General features: G+C 35.5%; 1 protein-coding gene across 4 annotated transcripts in view; it reads left to right on the top strand.

The window, feature by feature from the left end:
- The window catches only part of trip10a (thyroid hormone receptor interactor 10a), a 31357-nt gene extending 4115 nt beyond the window's left edge, over positions 1-27242 (top strand). The window contains exons 2-16 of one of the 4 annotated variants that reach the window (XM_087809770.1): positions 4167-4282; positions 4663-4719; positions 7518-7665; positions 11903-11965; positions 13494-13598; positions 13669-13797; positions 14563-14709; positions 14787-14975; positions 19128-19292; positions 19448-19471; positions 20736-20845; positions 20953-21085; positions 23472-23560; positions 23626-23759; positions 26355-27242. In XM_087809770.1, coding sequence (XP_087665896.1) covers positions 4167-4282; positions 4663-4719; positions 7518-7665; positions 11903-11965; positions 13494-13598; positions 13669-13797; positions 14563-14709; positions 14787-14975; positions 19128-19292; positions 19448-19471; positions 20736-20845; positions 20953-21085; positions 23472-23560; positions 23626-23759; positions 26355-26506 — 1761 coding nt within the window. In that variant the 3' untranslated portion in view covers positions 26507-27242. The remainder of the gene's footprint in view (positions 1-4166; positions 4283-4662; positions 4720-7517; positions 7666-11902; positions 11966-13493; positions 13599-13668; positions 13798-14562; positions 14710-14786; positions 14976-19127; positions 19293-19447; positions 19472-20735; positions 20846-20952; positions 21086-23471; positions 23561-23625; positions 23760-26354) is intronic. The other 3 variants (XM_087809772.1, XM_087809771.1, XM_087809773.1) reach the window with 3 other exon arrangements.
- Positions 27243-27921: the final 679 nt, after the last annotated feature.

The raw sequence follows: 27921 nt of genomic DNA, 5'->3' as shown, positions 1-27921 counted from the left end.
GAACCAGATGCTTTCTGTACTTCTCTCCTATAAACACTTGAACCTGTTCTAGACGCCGAGTCTTCTCTGCATCCGGAACAATTTGTCTTCCTTTTTTTTCTTAGTCAAGTTCTCTTGGTGACTCGGTGAATGATGTGTAGGACAAAGAAGATACATTTAAGCTCTCAGAAAAAAAAGGACTTAACTGACATAACATCCTGACTCTGAACCAAAAGAACACGTCAAAGCAATGTTCAAATATTTCAAATGTACATTCTTGAGTCAACAAGGGAAGTTGGTCCGTGGTAACAAAAGCTATGTACGTAAGAAAAAAACCCAAAGAAGTCTTTGTTTTGGACAAACAAGGGAGCGGTTCATTGTGACCCACAACTATTTAAAAGATACTGAAAACTGTTTTTCGCCAGCAGATCGTTGGTAAAACAGATCTTCTAGATGAAGCTTTTCTATCCTAATAATTAGGAAAACTAGACTTAGTTTTTTAGAGCTTTGTTGTTATATTTACTAGCATAAATTCTTGGGGGAACACATAAAAAGGCAAAAGAACAAATCAAATGCGTAACAAGGATTTTAAAATCTAACGGCTTCGAAGGGTGACTCGGTCAAAAATTTGGAAAGACCAATAAAAAGGAAAATTCTTTTCTTGACTCCAGACATAAACAGTCGATGACGTGCATTGTTTGTTCACAATTTTTTCCCACCCTGAGATCCTAGCATAAACACAGGATAGTGGAGTCGCTCCAGGATCCAGAAGGGCACTCCTCAAAAGTTGTATTTGTTCTGACAAAGTGTTATTACATCAGGTATGTTAGCTTATCCAGACGGCCGGTAATGACATGACTTTCATCATCAAACATGTAACTTGATCAAGAACAGGTTTGTTTTTGTTGGATAGATAAAAAAACAGACTTTAAAGCGATAGATAAGATTATTTTCTATTTAATCTGTTCCTTTTTAGAGTTAAAAACACAAATGTTCATTTTAATGTAGCGACTGGAGCTCAGTTGTCTTTGTCCAGAAAGACCAATTTAAAAACAACCAAATGCCTCCATGCTGCTCGTCTGTAATGTTAATATTTTACGGTTAATATCGCGAGTGCTTCCAATAGACAGCGTTGTAGGCGGTTGACTGGAAAGTGCTTGCGATATTCGCTCAGTACTCGGATTACTTTTGGTTAGTGTAGCATGTTGGCCTTTAATCTTCTGCTACCAAAAAGCTTGAAAATGTTTATATTTGGTTAAGTTTAAGACTTTACAGACGAGACCACAGAGTTATTCAGATTTTTTTTAAGTGGGTCTTTTTGGCCGAAGATCAACCTGAGCTCAAGTCGCTACGTTAATATGGACATTCCTGTTTTTGCCTATAACTCTAAAAAAGAACGGTTTACTCTGAAAATAATCCCAAACCTTAGGGTGAGTAGAAAATAAGTGAATTTGGGGTGAACTAACTCTTTAACTAAAGTGTAGTGTCTTACTGTATACTGCAGTTTTAGCTCATACCTTTATCTAAAACGAATGGCATTACATGTCCTACAATAAAAAAGAAAAGAAAATAATTGGTTGCTTGGTCAGTAGCTAAATAAATATGAATGTTAACTAAACTAAAAGAAGTCACAGTCATAGCAACAACAGCCGGGGGTCCTACATGCTGTGACTATATGGGCTATTACAATTACTGACCCCTGTAACCTGCCAGAGTTTATGGGTTTTAGGACTTACCCACATGTTTGTCAACCATCGCACACCATCTACTGCGCCTTTTTACTTTAGCTTCCATTAAGTTGTGAAGCAACTTTCATTATTCCAATCGTGGTAGTAAAGTTTAAATCCAAACCACATTGACTTAATTATATGTACAATCATTTACACGGTTAATAGTTGGGATTTAAGGCAGTTAAGTTTTCCCTGAACTTTGGATAGTTCACACAGAAGTATCCGGGAAGGATCAGGTACGATCCCAACAAGAACATACTTGCCGAATCTATCGGAGACTATTCCCAGAGAACAATGTATTATAAGGCTTTCTTTTTTCTTTTTAACCCCGTCCTTGAGTTCATCTCTGAAAAAAAAATCGGTTCCTGATGTCGATTAAAGAAGCATTAAATCTACAACAATCAATAATAAAAATCATCATAGCAGTTCCCCAAAGTCTTCTTAAACTTCTAGACCTCAGGTGCACCAGGACAGAACACCAACCAAAAAAAAAAAAAAGCCTATAAACTTAAACAACCATCATGTAAAAAAAGCCTCGCATGGTTTTGCGATCCCTCGCTTATTATGTAACTCCCCATTCTCCCATTAAGTCCAACCACCCCTGGGAGAAAACCTAGTTCCGTGACCTCTGTTGTCATGGTGATGGATGGTCGCGCTCTGTCTTTAACCTTTTCTTACTGTGTTCTGTAATTAGGCTAAACGTTATGTCATTCATTTGGGTTTGGTCCCTCTTAGTTTTTTCCCCCGGATGGCAGGAAGGACGCAGGAAAAGACTTGGCCCCGACTTGTCGGGAATTGACCCCCGCTGAACTGTGACGGTCAGAAAACGACCGGGAGGAGAAGAGAAGTGAGGATAGAGATCGTTTCTCTCTTTTTTTAAAAAAAAAAAGGCATGTTTGGGCTTGAAGTGTGAGGGGGAAAAAATCTCATTTTTTTTCAACATTTGTTGGAAAATATAACCTTCGGTAAAACCCAGAGTTGAGGCAGATCTTAGATGCAGTTTATTTCTAGACGGATAGAAATAGAATACACCTGGAGTGGAACAAAATATCACTGGATAAAATCTCAATCCGCTTATCAATATTTAATCTCTTCAGGCTCCCAAAGTATTTGTATCAATACTGAATGAGTCCTCATAGTGGCTCTTAGGGAAGAAGTGACTGTTACCAGCCAAAAACAGGAAGTAAATAGAAGTTTGTTTTGACAAGCATTTTTCTTTACATCAATGTTTTTTTTTTAAATTTATGGTTAATATTTTACTTGGCAAGCAGCCCATGTTCTGTGTTTACATCAACATTTTTTCGCAAAAGTCCCTTTAGCTATTCCGGCCCCGCTCTGACGTATGGAAAATGATATAATTCTCTTGATTTGTTCATTGTTTTCGCTTTAAAACCTTAAAAAAAGAAACACAATTGACTATGACTAGGTATTTTTTTTACCGGGAGGGTCTAGTTTACAAACATGAGGAGACAATAAATCATTTACTTTTGAAATTTGTGATTATTTTGTAGGAGGGAAAGACAAACAAAAGGATGAAACGCACAAAAAATGGTTTAACCCTTGTGTTATCTCAGGGTCAAGGTGACCCGATGGCCTGACATTTTTTTTTTATCGTAGTTGTTTTATGGTTAATGAAAAAAAATGTACAAAAACCTTTATTTAAATATTAACTAACATGAAAATATTCATGGCGTTTGTTCATTTTTGTGTTGCAATTAAACTCGCCAGGTTCCTTCAATACAAAGTAAACGGTTCAGATTGGAAAAGAAAATGGGTAAACAAAAGAAAATCCTTAGAATGTTATTAGACTCAAGGACTCATTCATCCCTCGGGCTATTAAATTGTACAATTCTGAGTTTGGGGGCAGGAGTGGAGTAAAAGTATCTGGATGTTCTGTTCTACAGTATGTTAGTCTTTGTATCTTTTGTCCTTGTTATTTTTCTTTGATCTATGTTCTTTAACTTTAGTATTGTATCTAGTATGATTGTATCTTCTCTTTATTTCTCTTTGTTCTTATTCTTATTTTATTTTGATTTATTTTTTATGAAAAATTGCTGTATTTTCTGTGGCTATTGGAAAAAAAACAAACAATTTCCCCAAGGAGACCTCCTGAGGGATCAATAAAGTTTTATCTTACCTTAAAATACAAATATTATTGCTTAACTATTGCAACGGTGACTTTATGTTTTCAAACTAAGTTAGAGTAGTTTATTACGCAAATTGGTTGAATCATTTTTGTCGCATGTATTTAATCTCATTTATTTCACTTCTGTTCCTCCATCCGTCTCGGGGCCATCAAGGCCAAACTATGAGGAGAATTCTGAGAATTCCAAACCACAAGTCTATTCATTTATCATGTCGCTGTTGAACATCCCAGCTCCGTCTAAGCACATGATCCCCCGAGCTTCATCCGTCCTTATTCGTCTTGTTTGTTTTTTTTCCCCCTCGTTCCCTCAGGACCAGTATGACATCATCGAGAAGCACACTCAGTCTGGTCTGGAGCTGGTGGAGAAGTATGTGAAGTTCGTGAAGGAGAGGACGGAGATCGAGCAGAACTACGCCAAACAACTGAGGTAGGATTGAGATGTTTGCGGCGTCGACTGCAGCTGCGACTTGCGCATGTTTATGAATCTCGCTCGCCACTGGAGTCTTATGACTATGACAGAATCTGTCCGAGAGACACTGGCCTCATTCTCCAGCTGCTCCCTCTCCACGGAGCTCCTCGGCTCCCCCCCCCACCAGGGGTGGCGTCCCGGGCCCGCCGGGGCCCACAGCTGTGGAAGTGCTGAGCGGTGCTGGTGTGGAGAAGGAAGTGGGAGCAGACATGGCACATGACAGACAGGATGTGGTCAGAGGGAGAGTGAAAGCAAGAGAGAAAGAACAGGAAGAAAATGCAGCTATTTTTAAAGACGCGTTTACGTCGTACGCTAAACTTATTTTCCCCCGCCTGCAGGAACCTGTCGAAGAAGTACAATTCAAAACGGAGCAGCAAAGATGAACCGGAGTGCAGGTGAGAGAGTCACAAACATTTAGACTCTTTATTTGTCACTTGTGAGTAAACAAGAGGTGGAACCAGTGTTTCCCACTGAAATATTTGACACAATCAATGTTTTTTTTAGAAGTTTTTACAGAACAAAACATGTGTAACCACCACAGAAGAGTTAGAAAGGCGCTATATAAATAGACATTATTATAATTATTATTATATACTGATAGTATTATAGTATATATATACATATGTATGTATGTATTTATGTATGTATTTATGTATATATGTATGTATGTATATATATGTATGTATGTATATGTATGTATGTATATGTATGTATGTATATATATGTGTATGTATATATATATGTGTATGTATATATATATATATGTGTATATATATGTGTATGTATATATATATGTGTATGTATATATATATATATATATATATATATGTGTATATATATGTGTATATATATGTATATGTGTATATATGTGTATATATATGTGTATGTATGTATATATATATATGTATATATATGTATATGTGTATGTATATATATATATATGTGTATATATATGTGTATGTATGTGTGTATATATATGTATGTGTATGTGTATATATATATGTATGTGTATGTGTATATATATATATGTATGTGTATGTGTATATATATATATATATATATATATATATATATATATATATTGGGGTGGGCTTAAAATGAGAACAACCTAAAATAAACCATGTTTAAACACCACAAATGTTTTCCAATTATTCTATTACTGTTACTTTAAGTTCTTAATAAAATTGCATTTCTATCCCAGCTTTTTAAAGCTTTTTTTTCCTGTTATTAATGAATTTGTTTTATTTTAACCAACCCCAATATTTTTATCTGATAAAAACATGTTCAAACACCACAAAAAATAATATCGAATTCTTCTGTTATTGTTACCTTTATAAACTTAAGAAAACCTTTTTTCTGTTGTTGACTTGTTTATTTGATTTAATTTTAACCAACCCGTATAACTTTCTAACAGATTAAAACATGTTCAAATACCACAAAAAAGAAAATCCAGTTATTCTATTATTTTCCCCTTATAAACGTATTAATATTGTATATTTATTACTTACTAAAACACCACATGTTATCTAATAATTCTAATATTGTAACCTTAGATCTGTTGTTAACTTGTTTTTTTAATTGTTTTTTATTTATTTTAACCCCTCATTATTATTATTATTGTTACCTTGTTTTTTTTTTCTTTCTGTTGATTTCTTTAGTTAAATTGTTTTTAAAACCCACCCCGATAACTTTTTAACAGAAGACCAGTGGTGGGCAATTACATTTTTGTCAGGGGCCACATTGTTATACAATGAGTTGTGAGGAGGAGCCTTCATGCAAAATGTTTTTGTCCTACAAAAAATTGAAAAACAAAAATGTAAAAAAACCTCCACAAACATCCCGGTAAAATCAAGTTAAATGGATTTCTAATTAAGTATAACTTCTTTTAAATATTTTTTGTATCTGATGAAAAGGTAAAATATTAACTCAAGTCTATTTGAGGGGCAATAAGTACTCACAAAAACGTCAAAATCTTGAGTACAGAAGTCCTAAAACAATTGCCCTATACTCATATTTTAGAGTAGAACTAGTGATGAATAAAAAATAATCAAATTAATTTATACAAGTTAAAGTAAACAGTTGTCATTACATTTATTCGTAATGTCAAATCCAGGGCCTCATGTAGGAAGAATTTCGTGGATTATCTACCAGAAACAGTTGTTCACTCAAATCCAAAAAATGGTGTATTCAGATGTTTTCCTTTGTATATCCCAATCAACATGGAATTTATCATAGACTTGTTCGTCCCTTTTCACGCCGTAATTGACGTATTTAAATCATATTTATGTGAAATCATGTGAACGTCTCAACATGACTAGTGAGGACGATAAGAATCTGAGCAGTAAATAAAGACGTACGCCACCGACAAATGTGTCGGGAAGTCCGACATTTTTAATGCTCTTTTTATTATGGATACATATGAACTTTGACCTGGAAAAGAATGTCCATGTGGTTTTTTTTGGAGCCATTAGTACATGAGGCTCCAGATTAATAACAAGTTTTCCAAAAAAAAACAATCAAATTATTTTAACCTTTATAGACTATATTGTATTTCTATTCATCCTAAGGAACTGTTATTTGTTGTTTTTAATTTCTTAAGTTGATTTTCTATTTGTCCTACGCTATTGAATGCATCATATGGACTCAATCTGATGCAGATAAAGTGTATCCCTGAAGTTTTTAAATAATATAAGTAACAATAAATAGTTTAAAAAAAACTAGGAAGTTTAATAAAAAATTAAATTAATTCAATTTATTCATATGAATGATTTGTTTGTTGCTTTTGCGACTCGTTAGAGCATCCGATCTAATTTAGAAGAATGTTGGATAAATTCTTTTTCTGTATGGTATGTTCTTCAGCCTGCTAGAGAAGACAATCTGGCTTTTGTCTGCGGCGCATATTAACGCTCAGCTGATTTATTTGCGGTGGCAACTGATTATGCTCGAGCAAAGTTGCTGCTGCATCAGTAAACTAAAGATTTTGACTCTTGCAAAAATAGTGGGCGACCCCCCAAAAAAAGGGCCTAAATGCGGTGTGTCCTTTTGAAGAGCAGCAGCCATTATTTAAGTGCCTCTAAAAAGGAAGCGGCGCTCGTCTTATCAGGGACCTGGTCGTTGACGGTTTTATCAGCCTCTCCATCGGCGTGTGACTCTCCACCCTTTTCCCCTTCTTCGCTCCTCTGTTTGGTCCCAGGCTCTCCAGCTACCAGTCCTTCCTGGACGTCCTGAACGAGATGAACGACTTTGCCGGCCAGAGGGAGCTGATCGCCGAGAACATGATGATGAACATTTGCATCGATCTCACCAAGTACCTGCAGGAGCTCAAGCAGGAGCGCAAGATGGTGAGAGTGGAGATGTTCGTGGTACATCAGTAGTAGAAGTAGTGGTAGAAGCCAAATTTTACAGGAATGTTAGCGCAAGCTAGTACGGCTAACTAGCCAAGTAGGTAGATACTAGGTGTGTGTATTGGAATGAATGGTGACATGATGGTGGACCCATACGATATATTGTGGTATATTGCAATACTGTAGGATCAAGGATATATTTGTAGTATTGTCGGAGTACTTGACTCTGGTGTTGCAGAATTTACAGACCACATGACTCTTGATGAAGTCGTAACTGCTTTCATTTGTCTGAAACCAAAATATGTCCAAACATCAGCTTTACAAACGGCTGGAGTGGACTGTATCCTCTCGTCCTCAGTCATCGCACGATTTCATTGTTCCTTTCGCAGCAAAGCACATAATGACTGCTGCCATCTAGTGGCCGGAAGTTTGATTTCGACACAAAATTTATCAAACACAATAGAACATTGAATATTAGTGAATATATATATTTTCCTATTAGGATTATTTATATTTATTTTAAATACACGTTATTGTAAAAAAACTACCATAAAAGTAATATGATAAAAATTAAAATAAGATTTGAAAGTAAAAAAAATATATATGAAATTCGACAACAAATCCCTCGGACTTGATCATTTCTGTGGCCTGCAGGATTTCCTTAAAATGAATGACTAATTTCAAGGACACACAATTCCAGTTCATTGTAAAAAGATTGTCCATCTATCTTTTTTCCAAAGCGGAGACTATAAATGACAAAGTTTAATTTGGAATTTACGATTAAATTGGAGGAAAGAGGATTTTCAAGTAGCAACAGAGCTGGTATTTGCTATAATAATAATAATTATAACTATAAGTCTGTGACTCGAATGGTGTTTACATTTATGGCCTTTAAACAGTTTTCCGCGTCTTGCTAGATAAACAACCTCACTTCATAAAGCCTGGAGTGGCTGGAAATAAAACTTTAAACTACACTAAAGCTTGTATTAACCAACAGCAGGATATAGTACAAAGATTCAAGTCGCTCTCTTACAGTTTTTAGGAGATTTTAACTTCATTTAGAGTCAATAAAGACATAGAAAGAAGGCACTTTTAGTGAACGTGTGGAAGGTATTTGAGCAAGTCTGGGCCTGATAAGCTGTTTTTGTGTTTGAATACAGAAAATTATTTTGTCAAATGTGATGTCAGAGCTGATGGACGACCCCTCGAGTATATCTCTACTCGCCTCAAATACTGAATTTATATTTGAGGATTTGGTCGAAGTAACCGATGAAGAATATCTCACAGTGACTGACGTTTAGATTAAATGCCTCGACAGCTTTCACAGAAAACACTTGACATTTGATGTCGTGCGACGCAGACCTCGCTGACTCTGTCAGGCAGTCAATAAACTTCCAACTTCTCATCATCCTGACGTATCAAATTTAACTTGATGGGCTGCAGGAGATAAAATCCAGGGGGAAACTGTCAGAAAAAAAGTCTTGTCCGCAAGCTAAAGTACATGATTATATTTGTTTTATTCATATTATTTAGCATTATCATTAAACTCATTAAACTAAATTAAACCCGATCCATAATAATTATAATAATAATAATAATTGTATTTATATAGCACTTTTTTAGCTTGATGGATCTACTGACTCCTTTAAGAAACATCTTAAGACGTTTCTATTTGTTCAGGCTTTTCCTTGATTTTCTGGAACTGCTGTGTTGTTCGCAGTATTATCTTGATCTTTAAAGTATATACTTTTTTGAGTATTGTTTTGATTGTTTAAGCGCTTTGTGACCCTGGTCTGGAAAAGCGCTATATAAATAAATATTACTTACTTACTTACTTACTTTTTTGACAGTGGTTACAAAGTGCTTTACATAAAAGCAAACAACTTCAGTTAAAATGACACAAGACATTAAAAGTAATAAAACAAGATAAAACTTCACCCATTCCATTCAAGGAAAAATGTTATTGAATAAAATGATAAAACACTGTAAATGGAAGTGAGTAAAAGCCCATCGATGAATCCAGTTAAGGGTTAAAAGGTGACATCACATAAAAACTGTGTGTTTTTAAAAAAATATATATTTTGTTGTGTACACTAAAAACTCAATTTTCTTTTTAGTTACAGTTAATTTCTTTTTTTCAATAATTTAAAATTAGGCTGTCAAAAATATTTGCTATTATTTATTATTAATTGATAAAAATGTCAACACAATTAACCCGTCATCTACAGCACACAACACTGACTCACTAAAGGCACCACCAAAGGTATTAAGTTACAAAGCGGAACAGCAAGTAGAGCACAGACCTCCTGGCAAATACTTTCTCACATGGACTCTTCCATTCCAAATCCAGTTACCAGACACTTTTTATTTCCAGTGACAAGACCCCCAAAAATAACAATGTTCAATCCTTCTACGTCACCATGAATACGCCCTGTGGTGCGTTCAAGTGTTTTGTAATTCCTTGTGTTAAGTCCAAATAAAGAAATCGGTTTGAGTTCCGGTGGCAAGTTTTCCCAAATCCACCATTTGTACAATAAGACTTTTTGGAGTTAAACTAGATTAAAATACAGTCATAATAAAGTGTGATTAATTGAAGTAAACCAACTATAACTAATGATTAAGTGGATTCAAAATGTTCGATCGTCCTTAAAATACTATCAAATATTTTGTCAAGTCAAAATGTAGTATTAGTATAGATGTATATTGATAATATTTATCTGTGATTAATCGAAATGAATCCACAGTAATTCTCTGGTTGATCTGATTGACAGTTGTAGTTTTCACAAATTTTGGTCATTATAGTACTGATGGCTACGTTATTTAAAAGAGTATTTGCAAGATCCTCTCACCACATTACTTCAAGATACGATGGAATCACGATATATTGCCGAGTCAAATTGTACAGGTTTTACTCCATGTTAAATATTGGATCAATAAATTATATAAAGAGATGAAAAATGTGAAATATTGGAGGTCAAAGTATCGTTGTGTATTGTTGTCCGGTGGTCCCTCGTTTATTCATGGTGCTTTGCCGCCCAGTCAATCACAGCTGCCGATCACGATTGACTTGGAATTTTAAATACAGTATTGTAAGTAAGTAAGTAAGTAATATTTATTTATATAGCGCTTTTCCAGACCAGGGTCACAAAGCGCTTAAACAAACAAAGCAGTACTCAAAAAAGTATATACTTTAAAGAACAAGATAATACTGAGAACAACACAGGAGTTCCAGAAAATCAAGGAAAAGCCTGAACAAATAGAAACGTCTTAAGATTGTAGCGATCATTCAACCGTCACTAATTTGATAGAGAAAGGCATCATGGGAATTCACTGTTTTATCGGCACCATAAGTAAGGCGGGTGCGGTGACAAGTGCCTCCCACTATAATGTGTTATTGTAATGAGTGGAGCCGTTGCCTACAGTTATTAAAAAATAACTCCCGGTGATTTAATGCATGTTTGTGGATTAGCTTTATTAAAATAAAGGAGGGATGAAATCTCTAATCTGCTATCAGAGGGAGATAAAGGCGTTAACACGTCTCAGATTAAGGTCCTCAGTCTGTCGACAATAATTGATTATTCCGACTCAAGCTTTAATCTTTAAGGAGCTGTTTACTCGTCGGGCTGTTCAGCTGGTTCTAGATCAGATTCTAGAGTTTTTTTTCCAAACGTGTTGGCATCCAGCGTGACATGTAACCTCCGCATGTTCCGACACGCCGACCCCTCTCATCTCCGCCGATATCAATTTCACCACGTGACTCCTTTTCCACGTCTATATGAGCAGCGGAAACATTCCCGGCGCCGTCACCGCTAATCTATCTTTGCGGCGTTTTTTTTTTATCCAGGAACGTTTGTCAAAGAGTCGTCTGTTTACGCCTCACTTTGAGTCATACGTGAAACGCCCCCACCCCCCCCACCACCCCCGACCCTTCTTCATCTAAACAGAAAACACCAAGAGTCGTGTAAACACGAGCGATACGAGGAGTAAATCTGCAGTTGTGGCAGGAAGGAACGCTCGATGGCGTCTCCTCGGGGGAGTCGGGAGCAGCTCTTTCCCTTGAGGAATTCTTAGGCCACGTTCCACTTTGTTTTCTTGTCTGCTGGGTTATGTGGCGTCTCAAGGCAACCCCCCCCCTCCAGCACCACCACCACCAACACTCACATAAACGGCGTCCTCGCTCTGGTGCAGGATTCAAGCCTCCTCCCCTCACGCTTGTCTTTTTTTTTCCCGACAGTATTTGATGGAAGCCAAGAAGTCCCAGCAGAGTTTGGAGACCACCTACAAGCAGCTCGACAGTGTAAGTCCTGCGTCATCCCTTTAAAACCCCATCCATTTCAAATTTGTATTTGAGTAAAACATCTTTTTGACCATTTTAAATCTTATTTTCACTCCCTCTTTTCGTATTGCACCTGGTCGAAGTGCGGCTCGGGGGCCAAATGCGGCCCCTTCACTATACTTGTATGGTCTTGTGAAGTTGGAGAATAAAAACTGAACTTGTAGACATGTTTCTGATAAGATGTGTTTTTTGGCAAGAATCTGGCGATACGTATGAAGATACTGCAGAAAAGATGCGGATATACATTGTGATATTGTAGTAACAAGGGTATATTTGTAGTGTTGTCCGAGTACTTGACTCTGGTGTTGCAGAATTTACAGACCACATGACTCTTGATGAATTCGTAACTGCTTTCATTTGTTTTGAAACCAAACTATGGCCAAACATCATGTTTTAAAGCTGATGTATCCTCTCGTCCTCAGTCTTCGACAGGATCTCGCGGGATTTCATTGTTACTCGAGCTGTCGAGGGCATAAAGATTACTGCCATCTCGCGGAGTAAATGGTATTGTCGAAGTGAATGTTTGAGTATTATAAATATTTAATTAAACGGAATTTGAAAGTAAAATAAAAACTAGATATATAATATTTTTAAACATTAATTGTCAAGGAAAAAAGATTGCGACGTTTAAGCGTATTCATATTTTCTTAAACCTCTCGCTCTGACGGCTTTATTTTGTACCTATTATCTTTTATTATTAATCACTAGTTCAGTTATTTATTTAACTTTTTAAAGATCTTTTTTGAATACACCACTTTGGGGTTATCCCTCAAACTATTTTGCAACAAATTGTATATATAATCAATATATATTTAAATATTCTTAGGTCATACTTACATGTTTTACGTTCTACTTTATTTAATTAAAATGCACGTTTTTCACTTTTTTTTTTTTACATCATGGCATAGTTAAACCTTTTTTTATCCAATTTTTTTTTTTTTTTTTTTTTCATGTTAATGATTTTTGACGCTCCCTTACACAGGTTTAAATACCTACGTGACTGCTGTAAAAAAAAACGTTGATTAAAACTTTTAAATGACTTTTGTCGAACCAATAAATGGCATAAATTAATTTAACTAGGATGAGATTTATAGAGTAGAGCATGTGTTAATAGGGTTTTGGGGTCTGACTAGTCAGCAACTATCACAAGTGGAATGCAGCCTCACTGAGCTCTTAAGGTTTTTACAAGCACCCAGTGCTGACTCTCAATACCAATGGAACGTGGTATAAAAGTACCTCCACTGAGTAAACCATCAGAACATGCTTTGATTGATGGAATGTCGAACGATCTCATTTAAAAGTCTTTTGTATTTATATAAATAGGTCTTTAATTCCCAGCAAACATCTGGTCCTGCTGGAAAGAATGTTCTTCTGTCAATGGTCCAGGAGGCATTAAGCGATTACTGCGAATGTTACTTTCCCTTTATCTATGATCTTTTTAAAAAGATTTATAGAGAGTGATTGTTCTTTTTATTCTGCTCCCCTGCAGAGTAAAAAGCGCTTCGAGAGAGAATGGCGAGAAGCCGAGCGAGCGGCTCAGTACGCCGACAAGACGGACCAAGACATCAACGCGACGAAGGCGGACGTAGAAAAAGTAACGACTCGATTATTTATCTCAAACGATAATTATTAATTGAATGAGCGATTTTATTTGATTCTTCCAGGCGAAGCAACAGTCGCACATGAGGACGCACATAGCCGAGGAGTGTAAAAACGACTACGCCGCCCAGCTTCAGAAGTTCAACAAGGAACAGAACCAGTTTTATTTTACCGACATGCCACTGATTTTTAACGTGAGTCAATCAATCGCTATAAATGGTAGTTTTGAATATTTAAAGGTCAAACGATGTACCTTTTATCGTGAATCTACATTTTCTTTGTAGTGAACTTTTGATTTTTTGGAACACTCCACATCCAAGTTAATTAAGATGTATTTGAAATAAAACTTAAATAAACTTTTAATTATAAATGAAGGCGTAATAAAATAAATATAATATTGTGTTGAAAATGAATAAAACGATTTAATTAAATGGAATAAATGATGATATATTGATGCTTTTTATTCTATATTTGAACATTGATGAGATCACGGTTATTGATCATTCCTTGACTGACAGCGGTTTAATAAAATGAAATATTAATTCAATTTTTATTTATTTTACAAGCATATTCCCTTCTTTTTTCACTCTTAAGTTTATCTTTTTGTTTTTCCAGGTTTCTTTATGTGTAAATGGATGATATTTACTAAACCAGGGATGTGAAACTTAATCAGACTGAATTAATTTTAATTGAATAATTAAAAACAAAAGTTAAAATATATTCAAGTATCAGTTTACTATTTAATTATTTAAGGCTGTTTTTTTTAGCCTCAATAATAATTAATCTTGACCTGAGCTATTTTTTTTATATAAACCGAAATCTTTGTTTTATGATGACTAAATAAAAAAGTCCAAAAACCTCTAATACATAGATTCTATTAATGTAGTAAAATAAATATTTTCAATGAACAAAATGTACAACTAAACACAAACTCAAGTCCGTGTGTGTGTTTTCGACAGAAAGTGCAGGATCTGGACGAGAAGCGAGTGCGGAAGTTGGCTCAGGGCTACATCTTGTTCTCGGACACGGAGAAACATGTGATGCCCATCATCGGCAAGTGCCTGGAGGGCATCACGAAAGCCGGCACCAACGTCAACGAGAAAAACGTGAGCGGGTTCAACCATGTCTCGACCTTCTCTCTCTCTTTTTGCGCCTCAGATTATTTCTAATCTCTGGGTTGCAGGACTCGTTGGTTCTGATCGAGCAGAACAAGTCGGGCTTCGAGCGTCCCGGAGATCTGGAGTTCGAGGACTACAGTCGGGGCATCAACAGGACTTCGTCGGACAGCAGTCTCGGGACGCCCAAGGGTCCCATGGACCTCTTGGGAAAGAACAGAAGCAAAAACTTTTGGCTGTTCAGCAAAAAGAGCAAGGTAAGAATCGCCCGAGTGTTATTGTTGTGTTGTGACAGCAGCTCCCGAACTTGTGTTGACGCTAGTCAAAGCTTCTTTTCCGATCCCTGTGTTAACTGGAAATATACGGACTATTATATTTCTACATTTGGAAAGATTTCTGAGCATTGTGTACAATCAGAATTAATTTATAAGGGAAATTAAAAGGATTTTAAGTGCGCCTTATAGTCCGAAAAATACGGTAAAATAAATTGTTATTTATCAAGTATGTTGGCTGTAATTAAGTACCTATTTAAAGTAGGTCTACAAGAGTAATTTGTATATATAAACTTTTCAACTGCTAAGGTCGTTGGTGTTTGAGTTTATGCAGAGCCCTCTAGAGGTTAAATAGCGCTACTGCGATAGAAAGATGTGCATATCGGACATCATAAATCTTCCGAGTGTAACTGGTTATGATGTTAGAAACTTTTCAAACACCATAGTCCAATTATCAGCTTTAAAAGCTGCTGTAGTCGACTGTATCCTCTAGTCCTCAGTCATGGCCGGGGTTTCATTGACCCTGTTGGCTGCGAAGTACGTAATAACTGGCGGCCGGAAATGTAATTATCGCAGTGAATATTTGCATTTTAATTGTAAATAAATATATAATTAAACGTAATTTGAAGACCAGAAAAAAAAAAAATGATATAGTCTTGTTTAATATATATATGGTATTGTAAGGCAAATGTAATGTTTAAGTGTATCAACATTTTCTTGCAAAAAAAAAGCTGTCAGATAGAGGGTTGTATTTTTTTTTTTCAATTATTAATCACTAGTTTACAGTTTACAACTATATAAAGCTGCTGGAGTCGACTGTGTCCTCTCATCCTCAGTCATGGCCGGGATTTCATTGATCCTGTAACTGCGAATGACTTAATATCTTGCGGCCGTTAATATAATTATCGCAGTGAATATTTGCATGTTAAAAGTCAATGAATATTAAATTAAACGTAATTTAAAGATAAAAAACAAAACAAAAAATGAAATGGTGCTGTTTAATGTCAATATGGTATCGTAAAAAAAACTTTGCAATGTTTAAGTTAATCGACATTTTCTTACACGCTCTATCTGACAGCTTAATTTTGTATTTATTATCTTCAATTATTAAACACTAGTTTACAGTATATAACTATAAAGCTGCTGGAGTCGACCGTATCCTCTCGTCCTCAGTCATCGCCGGGATCTTAGCAGGATTTTATTGTTCTTCTAGCTGCGGAATCATTGCTGCCATCTAGCAACACAAAAATGAAAACAACCTTGTAAATAGTTGCATGGTAATTGCAAATTAAAAAAATAGAATAATTAGAAAATTTTATATACATTTTAACCGTCAAATATGCTAAAAAATAAAAGGTGAAATTTTGAAAGCGAGAACAAATTGATACAATGCAGTTGAACATTGATACAGTATCGTAAAAAAAAGAAAAAAGTACTGTTGTTTTAAAGTGCTTTATAAATAAAGTTGGAGTTGAGTATCAAGATTTTCTCTCAGTTAGCATTAGCTAGTTAGCAACATTAGCAAGTTACACTCCATCGTTTTCTTCTTCTTAAAACTCTATAAATGTCAACTCTGAAACGACAAAAGCCATCAGGAAACTCAGATCATCACCTAACATAGCAAAAATAAACATTAATTCCACTGATCATGCAGATAAATGATACATTATTGGACTGAAAAGAAGGAAAATTGCTAAGTCGGCGCATGTTTGATGCATCGTGATGGACGTGTAGAGCTACTGTGGAGAGCAGTCGTGATGTTACTTGTGGCTTCACACACATCCAGAACTCTTTTTACTGGACCTCCAGAAGCATGTCCCTCTATCACACACACACACACACACTCACACACACCTCTAGAACTGCCCCCTCCTTTTGCATGAATCCCGGCCCCCCGGAGTGAATCAGCCGCTCACCCTCTCTTTCTCCACCTGGGTACCGATAGTTCGCCGGGCATCAACAATCTGCTGCGCTCGTGCTTTCTAAACAAGCCCCGAAACAACCCCCCGAAAAAAAACAAAAACCCCATCCACACAAACACACACTGCCTCCATTCTTCGGCGCAGAATGTGGCATCAGCGCCACAATGAATTCTCTGTGATTCCCCCCAAAACGACACCAGGTTTACCGGGGGTCGGGTCACGGAGATTCGGGGGTTTATTTTGAAGAACGTTGGTGCTCAAAGGAGATCTCTATCTGTGGCGTCTAAACTGGTGAAATGAGCGGCTGACCACTAACTATCCAGACCCCCACCACCACCACCCCCCCCCTCCAGTCTCTCCATCGCACTGAAACCTCCTTCATTCTTCCCTGCAGTGTTTGCTTGTGCAACTCTCTCTGCATGCCCGACTTGCTTAGACTCCGACTGTGCACTGCTCTGTGTGTTTATATGTGTGTGTGTGTGTGTGTGTTAAATGTGTGTGTAGCTCACTACCCTGTGTCATCAGTCATGCTCTCCCAATCAAGCCTCTAGTCGTATGAATAGTCGGACTAATGGCCGGAGCCGGTTTTTTTTTTCTTTTTTTTTTAAGGTCGTTTCGACCGCTCTCCTGTACTTAGTCGTCAATAACTCTCTGGTAAAGTAGCACCTTCCCCGTAATGATAGTGTCGTAGCAACTCCTCTCCGTTTACACTAAGAACCTCCTTCACACCGGCTCACCGGTAACTCCTCATTATTCTTGATCATGAAGGTTCCATGCGTGTCCTAAACGGCCGAAAGTGAGTCGATGGATTATTTTCTAAACACATGGTTGCTGTGAGGTTTCACCTAAAGTGGAGAATTTTTTTTAAAAATTTAAAACATATATACATATATTTTAGCACCTAGAGGTGGAAAGAATATTCTCAAACATATTCTTTTTTACTATATTGCTTGATCCGCTCCAGTAGAAGAACTCGCATGGTCTAGAAAAGCGCTCTACAAATATTACTTACTTAAAACTTTGATTAAATCCAATTAATTAAAATGCTCTTCAACAAAATAAAAACGATTTTAGTTCCATTTGAAAAACATTGTCCAATATTTATTTTCTGTCGTAACGTTTTGAACGTCATCTACCCCACCTTTAAGTACTCAAAGTAAATTGACCAGTCCAAAATAGGAGAAATTTAGGGGTCACGTTAACACTGTTGTGAGGGATTGTCAAGCTAAGGGATCGTCGAACCAAAAAAAAAAAGTAAAAAAGAAGGACGGCCTCTTTATGATTTAAACTAGTTTTCTTAAAAAAAAGCTAAATAAGGTTCATCATTTTACATGTAAATATTATATAAAACACTCTTTTTTTTAGATCCTTTAAAATTAGTCTGAGAGGAAAATGTTCACACAGACAAAAAAACTAAAGAGATCTTAAAACAAATGAACACAAATATGTATGTTTAACTAGTAATGAGTGAAAGTACAAAATACAATTTTGTTGAATACATTTTCTAACTGATCAGTCTTACAGTTTTACCTCCTTAGGGCCGCAGGCATGCAGTGAAAAGAGCCGCATGTGGCCCCCGGGCCGCCCTTTCTTTTATCTTAGCTCAAGATGTTTAATCATAAATGTTTTTTATTTAAACATAACAAAAACAGATACTAAAGTTTGTTTGCGTTACTTTAGGAGACTATTGTTCATTGGATAATACTTTTGGCATCGGTTTTAAATAAAAGTTTTAAATTAAAAAAGTATGTACTCTATATGGGATTTAAAATATAAACGATAATGAACTGTATATTAAATCAATATTTGAGGAGAGTGTTAAGTAACTAAGTACATCTAAAACTACTCATTTAGAGGAACAAGAGTACATTAAATGTGTTATTGTTGTTATTGTTTAGATGAGTGACGACACAGGAAGTGCGTCTGCTTGTTGTGTTCTTTTCTCTGCTGTGTTTTGTGTTTCTTATCAACGAGATAAAAGTGTGTTTTTTTTGGTACGCGGGGGCTTTATGGTCATCTTCTTGTCTTCTTGGTGTGCTTCATGGTGTTGACAGTGTCTTCTTCTTTCCCTTGTCACCATGTTTGTTCGTCCTCCCTCCCTCTCTTCCTCCCACCTTACTTTTAATCCCCCCCCCCCACCCTCCACTGCACCACCTGCCTGGACACCTCATGCTGGGATACTTTGGGGTTGTGGTCCCTCTCCCCACCTCCCCAGCTCTCCCCCTCCACGCTCCCACCTTTCTCGACCCCTCCCGCCCCGTCGCCCGCTAACGGACCCCCGTCCCCCAAGTTTGCCCGGGACCCTCTGTCGTACTGTTTGAAGGAGATCAATAAGACTGTCAAACCCAGAATCTCGTCCTTCCGGACTCTCAGGAGATCGGTGAGTCAGCAGCAGCAGAAGAAGGATTGAGATGAAAAAAAACAACAACAAAAAACACGAGAACGTGTTTCGTTGTCGGCTTCTTTTTTAAAATGTGTAGAAATATTATTTAAAAAATGAACTGTTTGTACATAAAGTGTTTTTCTCTCCTTCAGAAATTTACTCCAGAGAGAATCACGGTAATATGGTTGAAACTGGTGCACAGGGTTTGGGTTGGTGATGCTAACATGGCCGCCTTTTCGATCAAATGTATATAAAAAAAACTAGTAAAACTCACTTTAAGAACTGAATCGCTTATTCGTTATATTTGTATTGAAGAGGTGGCCATCTGGTGGTGGAGGACGGAACTACACGAAAAGACAGAAGCAGCTAATTTCTGATTCTTTTGAGCGACAGTTGAGGCTTTTATGATTTTTTTTTAAATTAATTATTTGATGGTATTTTACTACATACAGCAGCTATTTAAATAAGGGATGAGTAAATAGTTAAATCCGATGGGAAAGCTTTAAAAAAAATAAAAATAATAATACTTGAAAAAACTTTGATTTCAAATAATTTAATTTAAATATTGTCAAATATGGTCAAGAAATAAAAACACATGTCCATATATTATATATATTTTATAATAAAAAAAAGAGAAGAAAACTGGGGTTGGTTATTCAATTTCCTATTAAATTGTTTTAATTTAAAGATTATAAAGAAAAGAAACATTGCATATTTCATATATTTTACAATTAAAAAAAAAAAAAAAAGAAGAAAAATGGGGTTTGATATTAAATTTCCTCGGGGGCCACTTTTATACTGTGACCTTTATATAAGGCCGTCAAGCCAAAAGGAGAAAGGGGCTAATAAATAATTTAAAATGATGGGAAAACTTTAAAAAATAATAATAACAGAAATAAAATGACAGTCCAAAATAAGCTTTAAACTTAATTGAATTTTATATAATTTCATTTTAAATTGTTTTAATTTAAAGATTATGAAATTGTTTTACATATTTCATGCACTTTATTTTACAATGAAAATAAAATAAAAAGGTTATAATAAGTAATAAAATAATAGTTTAATATTAATAACAATAATATTATTAATTAATATTATAACATTTCATTTAAAATATTTGAATATAAAATCACTATGAAAAATATGAAACCAATGCCCATAAAAAAAGGATAAATAAATGGTAGAAAAAAGGAATTAAACAAATATATTTAAGTAATAAATGAAAGTGCAAGTTAAACATTGGAAACATTTCTTTATCACATGAACCTAATAATACATGAGCACTAATGGTCCATAACATTATGACCACCTACCTTTGCACCAAGAACTACATTTTATTTATTTAAATTCATAATGTTGCGGTTAATTAAGGGTTCTGTTGGGTTTAATAAATGAAATGCTTTGTTGGATTCTCATTAAGTTCGGACTCTTGAATTGCAGCCCATGGTGACGGAGGACTTCGGCCATCTTCCTCCAGAGCAGCGTCGGAAGAGGCTCCAGCAGAAGCTGGAGGAAATCTGCAAAGAGCTGCAGAAAGAGGTGGATCAGAGGTGCGTCGACTTCTCATGAATCTCAAGTCCTCGTCTCTGTCACAAACGCGAGACGCCACAAGTCATGGAGTCGCTCTGGCGCCCGCCTTGTTTATTCCCCTCTGCAGCGAGGCCTTGGGGAAGATGAAGGATGTTTACGAGAAGAATCCTCAAATGGGGGATCCTGCCAGTCTGGCATCCCAAATCAGCCAGACGTCCCAGAATATCGAGCGCCTCCGGGGAGAACTCAGCAAGTATGAGGTAAAAAAAGATTGGAGTCTCTTTTCCCCCAACATCGTGGTCTGCGAGAGTTTGAAGTGATCTTAAGTCGTTTAAAACGTTAATTTTGAGTCTTAGGAACCGTCATTTCTGCCGAGTCATGGGTTTATCGTGGCGGGATGTTTAAGACATGTGACCCATTTAGAACATTCCGATGAAACCAATTTGGGATTAGCGATCATGATCCGTCATGGCGGTTCTAAAGTGATATTACTAGAGAGACGACTTTGAAAAGTTCAATTTAAAAAAATTACTTCAAACACAATTATAAAGATACATTTTCCACCATGTTTTAAAACCTTCCATACTTTTCTTATGAATATATTTTAAATGTTTATTATTATTATTATTAAAATAAGCATTTTATTAAAATACAAAATCTAAAAAAAGATTTAGAATTATAAACTATTTTCTATGCCTTTTAGATTATGTTCATCGAATATATGATTATTTTGTATTTTTAAGGCTTTTCTGTTTCTTTTCCTAACACGTTTAATGTTTTATATTAAATAAATGCACATTTCCCGCCAGAAATCTTTTATATTTTCAATCTACAATTTGAATGATTCTAATTCTAAACTATCTTATTGGCACATTTATTTGGTATTTTTTACACTGTATTTATATTTTGCTGTCTTTATTTGTTTTCCTTTCTATAATTAAAGACATCAAATTGATAGTTCTTTATTATTTTGTCTTTTTGTACATTCTATGATAATGTAGTTGAAAAAAAACAACATTGCAAATGAATTAAAACTTATTTATTCTTAAAAAATCCTTATAAACAAAACGCACTATTCTTATAGAATTGGATACAACTGTGCATCCCATGTGTCAGATCATGATAGAAAGTCAAGGAAACTCTTCTTCAGATCTTAAATTTAACCAAATATTTGCCAATTGTCGTTAATATAGTTTAACTATGTAACAAATGTTTCTGTTAAAACTTGTTCTTAGGTTTGATCTTTTTCCTTTTTCCTACCCTTTCTCGCATCACTGTTTACCGTTTTATTGACTTAATTCTACAGTCTTAGCTTGATTTGTTTGAAGTAAATGTTTGCCATCAGACTTTGAATATTTATTTCTAACACTGAATTTTGAATTTGAATTTGAAAATCAAATTGATTTCCTGTGCATTTATTATTAAATGCATGAATACATTTGAGACCCTGGTCTGGAAAAGCTCTCTAAGATATAAATTACTTTCCTACTTAAAATTAAAAAAAATATTGTGTGTAAATAATTCAGTGTAAAGTTATAATGTAAATAAATACTGTGTGCAAAATTCGTTCTCAACAAAATTCAGTTTCAACACATTTAGGAAACCGAGTAGAAACAAATGATATTTGACGTCACTCTGTGAAATCACGCAGAGGTCACAGGAAGGTCACGGGAAGAAGGATTGAGCTAGGATTACTATTAACACGTTTACTTTATTTACGTTCATTACATTGAATATTATTAGTCGTCACATTGCACGTCGAATTGCTCACACTGAATTTTTTTAACATTGAATTTTTACGTAATTTTTTTCAACATTTAATTTGTTTAGACTGAATTTTTACGTTTATATTTTTTAACATTTAATTTGCTTAGAATGACGTTTTTAACATTACATTTTTTATGTTTATTTTTTCAACAGTTAATTAGTTTGGACTGAATTTTGACGTTTATTTTTTTCAACATTTAATTTGTTTAGACTGAATTTTTTAACATTTAATTTTTTATGTATTTTTTTTAACATTGAATTAGTTTAGACTGAATTTTTACGTTGATTTTTTTTTTCAACATTTAATTTGTTTGGACTGACGTTTTTAACATTTAATATTTTACGTAATTTTTTTTAAACATTTAATTTGTTTAGACTGAATTTTTAAGTTAAGATTGAATTTGTTTAGACTGAATTATTACGTTTATTTTTTTTCGACATTTAATTTGTTTAGACTGAAGTTTTTTACACACATTTTTTCTTACTTATTTCACCCGTTGAATTTTACACTGATTTCTTTATACATTGAAAAAAAAATAGGGCACTTTTTCAAATACATAGTAAGTCTCAAATTAATCAGTTTTTACAGAGTTTTTGCTGCAGTAGAAACTGTGTTTGAAAAAGACCCTCAAACTCTGCCGTCACACGTTCACTTCCATAGTTTTCACACAAGTTTTGTCGTTAAAAAAAAAAACACGATTAAACTCTGAATCTATACTTCACCGCGAATGAAAGCGTGTCGCGACTTTTCGTTGACATTTCTCTGTTCGAAGCTCAGCGAGTTTCATTTTGACGAAAGAAATCTTACATCCTCGAAAAAAAAAACACCGAAGCGTCTCCTGGTTTAAGTCGTCGACGAACTCTTGTTTGTCGCCGCAGACGTGGCTCGCCGAGGCCGGAGGTCGAGGAGAATCGTTGCGCTACAAAACCCAATCCTTCAACAACAACGGAGCGCACGACGTTCACAGGTGAGGAGGACGAGGAAGCGCTTCGATCACCTGTCAATCATCTGATGGGTGTGGTTCCTCTCCAGCCCTGACGGGGCTCACTCGGACGAGAGCACCCCCGACGCCTCGCAGGCCATCTACGCCGAGTTCGACGACGACTTCGAGGACGAGGAGCTGACGCTGCCCATCGGCAACTGCACGGCCATGTACAACTTCCCAGGTGTGTGTGACGTCGCCGTCGGGTCAGGAGATGGTGAAGGGAGGAGATTAAAGAGTAAAAATGGAAGGTTGGTTGTTGTTGGATAGAGCAGCCATTGGTTATAATAAGGTAAGGTAAGGTAAAAGTTTATTGATCTAAAAATAAAAAGGAAATTTTTCCAATAGCCACAGAAAATACAGCAATTTTCATTAAAAAATAAATCAAAATAAAATAAGAACAAGAACATAAAGAGAAAGAACAAGATGATACAATCTAAGTCTAAAGATAAAGACAAAGAAAAACAACAAAGACAAAGGATACAAAGACTAACATAGAACAGAACATCCAGATACTTTCACTCCACTCCTGCCGAGGAATGGAAGTTGTTGAAGTTAAGGGGAGGTTTGTGAATCCAATTAAAGTAAAATTGGATTTTAAAACGATAAAACTAGCATCAGAGCGGTCTGTAGACTACTGAGGGGGAAAAAAAAATTGAATTTTAAAGTTTTAAAGATACTTTTTAAGTATAAAAAGTATAAAAAACTTGTGTCATGTGATGTGTTTTTATACTTTGGGAATTAAACTTCCTGGGAGTTGATACATTTTTTCAGCTTTCATGGCATTTTTTTTAAGTTTAAAATGAGTTAAATCAAATCAAACAATGGCTGAGTGATCCAGCCTTACACCCCAGCTCGGGCTCTGAGGTCTTTGGATCAGAATCTACTGATGGTTCCTGAACACGCTTCAGGACCAGAGGAGAGAAATCTTTTCAGGCTGTTGCTCCTAAGCTTTGGAACGATCTTCTTCTCTCTTTGTGTTTGATGGAGTCTACTGACTCCTTTAAGAAACATCTTAAGACGTTTTTATTTGTTCAGGCTTTTCCTTGATTTTCTGGAACTCCTGTGTTGTTCTCAGTATTATCTTGATCTTTAAAGTACTTTTTTTGAGTATTGCTTTGATTGTTTAAGTGCTTTGTGACCCTGGTCTGGAAAAGCGCTATATAAATAAATATTACTTACTTACTTACTTAAAATGGAACAAAAATATTTGTTTTTTTGCAGAGGTCACAGGAAGGTCACGGGAAGAAGGATTGAGCTAGGATTACTATTAACACGTTTACTTTGTTTTCGTTCATTATATTGAATATTATTAGTCGTCACATTTCTCACACTGAATTTTTTAACATTGAATTTTTACGTTTATTTTATCAACATTTAATTAGTTTAGACTGAATTTTTACATTGATTTTTTTTTTAATATAGAATTAGATTAGACTGAATTCCCAACTGTTTTAAATTTAAAATGAGTTAAAATGGAACAAAATATATATATTTTTTTTGTGTAAACAGGTGATTGCGAATGAATTCTAGCGTGAAAAAAAATGTCGACCTTTAAAAATATTTTCATAGTCGACTAATAATATTGTTTCTAAAATTCATAGAATGTATAAATGTCCATAATAATACATCAGCAAAAAGTTGTACAATTTTGATTATTTCTATATTATTTCTGTTGATAATTAAGTAAATAAATATGGCGCCTCCTTCAGGATCATTCTGTAATCGTACCACAATATAAATTGCTCTTTTTAAAAATAAAAATAGGCTTAAAAAAATACCATGAAGACTAAGTTTTGCAAATGTTGGTTTCGGAGCGATTATGTTCCGACGAGTCTTGAGAAGTTAATTTTTCTATTATAAATTCTGTCGTAGTTTTATTTTTACCCAAATTTAATCGATACTGCAAGTGAGTAGGGGTTTAAAAATATTGATACACTTAATATTGTTATTAAATAATAGAAAATTCCCCACACTACTGTGTTGTTAATCATTACCACTGTATTGATATTTTAAAATGGTTACATTTTTTGGCTTTTAAAATCATATTTGATTTGCATTATAGCTCCTTTATGTTTTATATTGTAATAAAATATACGTATACAAAATAATAAAAAATAATATTTAAAATTAACATGCAAATATCCAGAGTATTTGTTTGTTTTTTCCATGCAATTAAATTTAAGTCATTACGTCCAACGCAGCTAAAGGAACAAATACAATCCCACGAGGTCCAAAGGATGACTGAGGACGAGAGGATACAGTCGACTCCAGCAGCTTTTATAGCTGATGTTTGGACATATTTCGGTTTCAAATCAAAGTCAAGAGTCATGTGGTCTATAAATTCTGCGACACCAGAGTCAAGTACTCGACAATACTACAAATATATACTCGTTACTACAGTATCGCACTGTATTGTTGCTACTGTATCGCGATACGTATTGTATCATCAAGCCCTAGTTGTGAGACACAAAAACGGAGAAAAATGGCCCCCAATCCTGACTTTTGGATTTGCCTAAACTCTTTTGTTCTAGAAGAAGTTTGAAACATACTCGTGCAAGTATGTGTACAAGTATATGTCCAAGTACGTGTCACTCGCTCCACGGATGGCAGAGAAAGACGACGAAAACCTGCCACAAAGTCCAAAAAACTTTTTTCCAAATCTCTCTTCTCTCAGCTTGTCTGTAAATGAAGTCTGCGCCTCGGGGGTTTCATCCATCACACTTCCTCCGGTCCTCGTTGATATTCATCCTCTTTTTTTTCTTTTTTTTTTTCCCAGGTGCCAGTGAAGGCACCATCTCCATGCAGGAGGGAGAAGTTCTGGCGGTGGTGGAGGAAGATAAAGGCGACGGCTGGACTCGGGTGCGGAGGAGCAACGGAGACGAAGGCTACATACCCACCTCCTACGTCAGCATCTCGCTCGGCAAGTGAGGCATCCATGACATGTCGGGGGGGCGGGGGGGAGTGGGTTGGGGACCAATCACACGAGAGCACTGTTGGCGGGACCACTGGTGTGTCCAGAGGAAGGTCCAAACATTGGTGCTGAACGTCGGCGAAAAGGACGTTTCAAGAATTTCCGTTTCTGTCAGAGTTTATTTTTTGAATCCGTGGTGGGGGGGGGGGGGGGGGGGTTACGACCTGGACTGGCGGCGTTTTGGACTTCCTCTCCTTAAAACGACTCACTTTTCGTAAAAGTTCCTGCACTTCGTGGTGGATTCAGGGAAGAGTTTTGCAATCATGAACACGAGACAATCAACGCCATATCGTTCTCACCCGCAGTAAACCGTCGTCTGTTTCCAAGTAACTTATTTTCTCAAAAGTTGAACTTTTGTTAGCGTCGTGTTGTTTCCCCCTCGCACACTTAGTGTCGCCTCAAAGGGAGTTAAACCCAGGAAGTGTTTTAGCGATAACAACACCACTGTTGTCTTATTAGCGTCTCTTTTTTTTTTAACCTTTAAAATAAAAACGTTTCACAATAGAAAGTTATCTCACAAGTAATATTTTTGTTTAAGTTTTTTTTTTTTGTTTGTTTTAATCCACAAATAGTCACGCGTCTCAGTGCCTTTCTGGTTTCAAACTGTGTGTGTGTTTGTGTATATACCATTTTTACATACCAGATGTTTTGTTTTTCAAAAGTTAATAAACCTGGAGCACATTTCAAAAAGTATGTTTGTTGTCGTATCATTTTTTTATGGTTTAAAACGAGGATCGGAGATGAACAAGATCGTCTGTCCTGCCACGAGTGTTCACTTTATTCTGAAATATATTGTTGTGTGGCTACTTACAAGTGTGTATCTATGTATGTGCAAAGAGAGACACAACTTTATTGTAACCCCGAGATTTTTCCCCTTTGGGTTGCACTTTCTCGCTCAACTTCAGCTAAACTTCATATTTGTGGTTTTCGGCTGACATTCGATATCTTTATAAAATATTTTATTTTGAATTAATGGCAAGGCATCTAAAACATTAACACTTGCATATCTGCCTAATGTTGTCATCTGCAAAAAAAGGATTGAATTGTTCTGAATTGAAAAAGTCGAATTGGTCAATAAAAGTGAAAAATAAAGTCAGCATTTGACTCTTTTAAGGGTTTAAGACGCAAAACACATGTTGTTTTCATAAATAAAATGCTGATATCTGGGTTTCAAGCAAATAAAATGGTAGGATCAGGAATTTCAAGATCTTTCAAAAATGTTAAAATGAATTGATGAAAAACTTTTTCTTTTCTTTTTTACTCGTATCCTGAAACGTATAATTAAAACCAATTGTAGTCATTATAAATTCTATATATACTTCTTTAAAAAAAAAAAAGAAGATTTTATTCATTTGATTATAAAACTTTTTTT

Source organism: Callionymus lyra, chromosome 15 (assembly GCF_982586985.1).
Source record: "Callionymus lyra chromosome 15, fCalLyr1.hap1.1, whole genome shotgun sequence".
Classification (NCBI taxonomy): Eukaryota; Metazoa; Chordata; class Actinopteri; order Syngnathiformes; family Callionymidae; genus Callionymus; species Callionymus lyra.
Note: the sequence above shows the minus strand (reverse complement) of the source record. Positions and strands in the feature narration are given on the sequence as shown.